Genomic DNA, 6,791 nt, shown 5'->3' on the forward strand with positions numbered 1-6,791 from the left:
TGTGTGTGTCTTCTCCTACAACAGTAATAATAATCCAGATTATTTCATTACATGTTCTAAACGTTGGCTATTAACCTCCGTGGTTCTCGGTACAATTAGCTCCCTACGCTCGTGCTGCCTTATATCAACATCTTGACTGTTTCCAATTACAGCCACCCCTCTAAATGAAATTAAACATTTCAATATAGCTGATATATTGCCAATATATTACCAGTATTAATTACAGGTTTTGTAGCTGTGATCTGTAATCAGAGGAGATGAATCGTGCAGCTCGGCCGTCCGTCCACCCATTACTCCCTCCCTCTCTCTTTCTCTCCCCTGAGTCATTTCTTAACAAGGTGGCCTCTCTCGCCCCCTCTCTCTTTCTCTTTCTCTAACACACACACACACAGACACTCACAGGGGTGTGTGGCCAGCTGTTAGGGTGTGTGTGTCTAATTCCTGTTGCATTGTGGGAGTCCATTATGCCATCGTCTGGTGAATGGCTCCCATTGACTCGGCCTTGACATTATAAGCTGTCCGCTAATCTCTTCACTCCATATATTAGTAAGGCTCGATCTCTCCGCCGCTCTCCTCTGTTTTATCTCATTTTCTTCTGTCTCTCTGCCTCTTTAGATCATTATAAAATGTCTCTTTAAAGGATAGGTCTGGTGAAGTTCTGTATTTTTCTTATTGTCAACAAATCAAATGGTTAGGCCCAAACTAATAATGAATGTATAATGAATGTATGTACTAACAAGTACTGTGTGTGTGTGTGTGTGTGTGTGTGTGTGTGTGTGCTGTGTGTGTACACCTATCTTATCTTGCATTTCCTGAGCTCCTCATGTTCTTCATTATCATGAACACAGCGCGTTGTACTTTATTTGGACCAATCCCACACACACCATCCTGCTGCCCCAAATACTCACTAGAGCACCAAATGTGGATTAACCCCCACTAAAAATAGTCCTCTCCAGAGGTGTGGACTCCAACTGGACTTTAAAACAGTCGTTCGTTGCTTCTCTTGGTTTTTAGTCGTTTAAGTTGGAATATCTTGATATCCTCCCAAAAAACACTGTTTACACACTGTAAATTAGATTAGAAAAAGTGCTCAGTGAATCAACCAACAGCAACCAATAAGGTTGCGCGAGGAGGAGTGAAACATGCATTTAAATGTTAAAAGGTTTATTTAGAAGTAATGAACGACTGTTCTCTTAAGGTCCAGTGTGTAACATTGAGGAGAATCTATTGTAAGAAATGGAATATAATATTCATAGGTATGTTTTATAACCAGAATATAGGAATCGTTGTTTCCGTTACCTTAGAATGAGCCATTGTTATCTACAGACGCTGCTGGTCCCCTTCCATGGAGGACGCCATGTTGAACCACCATGTTTGTACAGAACGGACAAACCAAACACTGGCTCTAGATAAGGCCTTTTGCATTTTTTGTGAGTTTCACACCGACTGTAGTTTCTCCTACGCGCTTGGAACAGCAGAGTGAAGCAAGGGGGTTTCAGTCTTATATGCCACAAAATCCTACACGCTGGTCATTTAAGTCATCATTACTGTATTTCAGTATATGTATTGTTACTGTTTAACATTTTTAAATAGCATTACTTTTTGTGAAGGGTGCATAATGACTTGTTGGGGACTTGAAACACAAAGTTTGGGACTTGGACTTGACTGGGGACTTCTTAGACAACTTCACAATGAGTTTGTCCTGCTTCTGCTCTTTACTCCCTGTTTGCTATAAACTACAGTGCAGTAGAGTCATTTTAGAAAATGACTGTACTTGTGTGAGCTGTAAACATTTATATCTTCAGTAGGAACCAATGGGACTCATGATCTCAGTATTTCTAACATTAAATGTGACTTATTTTAACTCTTATTGCACTGCCTTCCCTGGTTTTATATGATTGTAGTTTGTATTCTGTTGTTTTGGCACTTGAATAAACCCTCCACCACTCTCTCTCTCTTCAGTATAACCATGGGATTGCCCCTCAACCCGCCAGCAGACTCAGCTCGCTCAGCCCGCCACGCCCTCTCTCTTATCGCTACTGCCCGCCCACCAGCCTTCATCACCACCATTGCAAGAGAGGTGAGACTGAACATTTTACAGACATGCAAACAAAATATCAGCGGCCTCAACATGTTCTATATATAATGTGCAATATCTTTAATGCAGTGAGCAATAATTAAAAAACTAAGTAATGCATTGTTTTAATTTTGCAAAGTCAGAAATTTTGCTGTTTTTATCAGGCTATAGTCACCATGTTTCATTGAGGAGAAAAAAAAACTAAGGTATCATATTGGCGGTAACATTGAAAAAGTTCAAACAACACCCGACATTTAGTTTGATTGCTAGTAGTAGCATGCATGTATATACTCTGAAAACCACACACACCCACCCAACATAGGAACTAAATGTCTAATTTAATGGTCTCAAATGCATTATGTTAATCATGTCATGTCTTTCATATATTCTTCCTCCAGCAATAACACATTTTTGTTTTCCAGGTTCATCGGTACAACGCAGCTCAGGCAAACTCTCAGTCGCAGCAGAACGTTCACACCACCACTCTGGCCAGAGCCAAGAATGAGATACTGCGAGTGATCGACATCCTGATAGAGAAGATGCCTGGAGACGTCGTGGATCTGCTGGTCGAGGTAAACGTTATTACATATCAGATGATATATTACCACTCCTGAAGATGGCAGTCCACACAATCCAAGTAAAGACTTGTGTTTGCCTTTATACGACTGCTACCCACATTTCTAAAAAATGTAAAATGTTCATAATTCACGATAAAAGAAACAAAACAACCATTATTGTAGATATCATAACCTCCTACTATTGCTCTTCTTCTCTTTTTCAGGTGATGGATATCATCATGTACTGTATTGAAGGTTCTCTAGTAAAAAAGAAAGGATTGCAGGAGTGCTTCCCTGCTATTTGCAAGTAAGTGTATGTGTGTGTGTGTGTGTGTGTGTGTGTGTGTTAACAAGCCCCTAACATTTCCTTATAAGGGCAGTGGTGGGTGAACTGGGGAGGAATTATGGAAAGTTAACCTCTGGGAGCTGATGTCAAAGGTCAGGGGTCAACTCACAGGTACAGATATCAGCCTTAAGGCATGTGGCTGAACCATCTCAATCAGTGTGTGTGAGAGAGAGAGAGTGAGAGTGAATACATTAATGTGTATTGGTGTCTTTTCTGTCTCTTCTTGGCTTCAACATAACAGTTGGTGTGGGTGCGTGTTGACAAAAATGTGAAAAAAAGACAACAACACATTAAATGAGGTGTTATGTTTATATTATGTAATGTAGGCTTCTAAATACTGTTGTCTTAGATGTCTAGATGTCAGCTGTGGACTGGGTTGAGTTTCCAAAAAAAAGTGAGCAGAGAGGAAAAAATTATTCTGAAAGATTTGACCGATCAAATAATACCATGCTTTACTTATGTGATGCAATGAACGCATGGCTGGAATTGTCAAATTGTTTATGGATGCTAAAACAATGTGTAATATTAGAGCTGATGAGTCCAGTGTGACATTGTCAAGAAACCTGTCATTCCATTCTTTGACTGAATTCCAAGCTAGGCTTTTGCCCTCAAGCCAGAGCCATAATGGAAGCTACCGCTTTGGCACCCCTTTTCTTTTCCCACTAAAGTGATCACACTCTATGGCAAGCACCCACTCCCGCCACTAGTTTGACTAGACAGGGAACTGCAGTCAAAAAGCCAACAGGCAGGAATATGTGGAAAGTGACATTTGGGTATGTGAATTAAGGCCTCCTGCTTTTAGCTCTTTGCTGCCCACTGTGATCACTTGAACATACCCAACGTGACATGCCAGTGTTTGACTGAACCTAATTCCAAGATTGACAAATTTAGAATTACAAGTGAAGCCTATCTGCTTTAGCATCCCCTACTGGCTATTTGAAAGACATGTCAGCAAAAGGGTAATGTCCCAGGTGCTCAGCATCTTTGCCTACACATAAATACTTAATTCTTTATGAATTCCCCCTTTCTGCTGTCAGGACACTTCTTCCACCCTAAAATATGTGAGATGGTTTTGTGAAATTACTAATTTTGGACACTTCATGTTTATCATGTTCATGAAAAAATTCACCTGTTGTGGTGATCTGATTATCCTCTAAAATAACTTGTTCATACAGTACTTAATACTGCCATCATAGAAAGGGACAAGATGCTGTAATTGTTTAAATGTGGGTAGAACAGTGCACACGCTCAGCCCATCTCTCCTGGAAGACATTCATAATTTTTGTTCATTGTTGCAAAGAATGAAGAAGAAAGACCTTGAGAGAGACACCCAAACTCCACCTTCTCACCTCCCCACACCTGGCAATTTCTGGGGAAGTAGGTGAAAATGTTAGAAAGTTATTATTATTATTATTATTATTATTATTATTAAAGGTGTGAGGAGGTTCAAACATTGTTGGACCATCCGACAAGCACTTGGACCATCTGACAAGCCACCTTCTAGGAATTTCTGCAGTTACTGCTGGAAATGAACTGCGCCACAGGTGAAACAAGGAACACAGCACCTGGGGACTTATGTGCAAAAACTTGATCATCAGACCATCAACTTAGGCAGCCACTACTAGTTGTCTTTTCTTGGTTGTGTTTTTTGTCTTGTTGGTTTGTCTACAAATCCCAATCTTTTCTTTCAGAGTAGATTTTAAATAGAATTATGTTTGTGTCAAGTGTGTCTTTTCGTTTCAGGAATTTACAATTTTTTTTGTATGTGAATGTACATTGTAAGAGTGTTGGTTAATTTCTATGCAATCCTATCTTCTAATACTACTACTTAACAGACATACTGTAGTAGGGTTCTTGTGGTTTAGTTTTATGGGAACCAGTGGTGATTGATAACCAGGTCAATGTAAATGTGTTAACATGTATCTGTTGTCTCTTGTTCAGGTTCTACATGGTTGGATACTGTGACCGTAGTCACCGCATCGCCGTTGGAGCTCGCCAGGGTTCAGTGGCCCTTTACGATGTCCGTACTGGAAAATGCCAGGTACATTAAACACACCGCTCATCTCAGCTGCTCTGTCGTTTGATCGCAACAGGAAGGAAAAGCTCAAGCAGCTGATCAGTTTCTGATTGACACAAATGTTGAGCTTTCTCCTGCCTGCCAGTTGTATCCATTCATGCATCCATCTCTTCAACAATTCAGTATGTCTATCCGTCCATTAATCATCTTTCATCCGACCATACTACTTCTCATGATCATTTCTATCTATCCTTCCTTCCTTCCGTCTGTCCAACCATTTTTCCATGTATCCATCCAACCTCCTGCACACCAATCATCTACATCCTTCCTTTCAACCATCCATCCATCCATCCATTCATTCATCCATCCATCCATCCATCCGCTCCCAATCTAATACTGTATATCCATCTATCATCTATTAATCCACCCTCCTTTCATTCTCCAGCCACCCTTTATTCCTTCATTCTATCCTTACATCCTTCAACTATATTCTGCAACCTTTCCATCTGATCATTTTTACCTTCAATCTTTCATACATTCTTCTGTCCATTCTTTGTTTTATCGATATCCATCCATCCATCCATCCATCACTAAACCGATTACCCACTGTATTAATCCATCTACCAACCAGCTTCAATTATTTTATTCATCTGTCCAGCTTCCCTTCAGTATGTCTAGTTGTTCTCATTCTATCTTTTAATTTTTCTCTCCATCCATGAAAAGAATATTTTACCTCTAATGACAGGAAAGTAGAGGAAACAGAGGACAGTAGTAACAAGGGGTGTAAATAGGGGAAATAAGAGGGGAGGAGAAAGGAGAAAAGCATGAGGGGAGTTTTGTTGCCTCTACTTATTTTTTTCTCTCTCAGTAATTGATTAATGATGAAGCGATGACTCTGTTAATCACGTTTTTGTCTTTGCGCACGTTTATATTTGAGTGTGTAGCGTGTGTTTTTGTGTGAGTGTGTGTGTGTTGGTAATTTGCTGCGTATTGATTTGCAGTAACCTGAGAAGTCTAGTCTGGTGGAGGGGGTCATTTATATCTGATAACAGCACTGGCCCCTGTTCACCCGACATTTAGTTTGATTGCGTGTGAGCGTGTGTAGGTGTTTATTTTTTCTGTGCATGGTGTAAAGACAGGAGACAATTTTCCTGTGTGTTATTTGCACTAATTAACATTTAATAGATAATGGCTATGCAGGAATAGTGTGTGAGTGTGTGTGTGTCTGTGTGTGTGTGTGTGTGTGTGTGAATGTGGTGTGTGTGTGTGGATGCTCATACACGTTTAATTTCAAATGTAAGCTAAAAAGTACCATCTTCGTTAATAGAGCTGGGTATCTTTTAGGTTTTATTGATTCTGATTCTTATTGATTCTGGTTCTTATTGTATCAATAAGACTACTACTACTGAATCATGCCTCCAAGTCATGGCCAATTATTTTAGCAAGAAAGAAATGAACATATGTTGTAAGCTACGTTTAAGCAGATTTTACTGCCATTAAGTATTGTCATAAGTAGAGCTGATTAAACGATTAGTTGTCAACTATTCAGTCCCTATTCAAATCCATTTTTTGTAATAATCGCTAATCCAGCAAATTAATTAGTCGAGAAACATTATCGAGCGATTAAATCCATGAATGAAAATAATCGTTAGGTGCAGCCCTAGTCAGCAGATTAATTACAGTCTGGTTATAATGCATAGCAACTGATTGTTTTTTTTATCCTGAATCTATACAGTGAAGCCACTAAAAAGTTTTTAGTGATGCTAGCAGCAATACACTCCTGAACAAAATCTT

The 6,791-nt window shown here is 39.6% G+C and overlaps 1 protein-coding gene across 2 annotated transcripts in view; it reads left to right on the forward strand.

Annotated features, from left to right (window-relative positions):
- The window catches only part of LOC118332366 (WD repeat-containing protein 7), a 141,759-nt gene that overhangs the window by 120,365 nt on the left and 14,603 nt on the right, over positions 1-6,791 (forward strand). For both annotated transcript variants that reach the window (XM_035667609.1, XM_035667610.1), the window contains exons 25-28: positions 1,963-2,080; positions 2,500-2,649; positions 2,859-2,941; positions 4,922-5,021. In XM_035667609.1, coding sequence (XP_035523502.1) covers positions 1,963-2,080; positions 2,500-2,649; positions 2,859-2,941; positions 4,922-5,021 — 451 coding nt within the window. The remainder of the gene's footprint in view (positions 1-1,962; positions 2,081-2,499; positions 2,650-2,858; positions 2,942-4,921; positions 5,022-6,791) is intronic.

Source organism: Morone saxatilis, unplaced genomic scaffold, assembly GCF_004916995.1.
Source record: "Morone saxatilis isolate NCDOM2014 unplaced genomic scaffold, NCSU_SB_2.0 Contig21, whole genome shotgun sequence".
Classification (NCBI taxonomy): Eukaryota; Metazoa; Chordata; class Actinopteri; family Moronidae; genus Morone; species Morone saxatilis.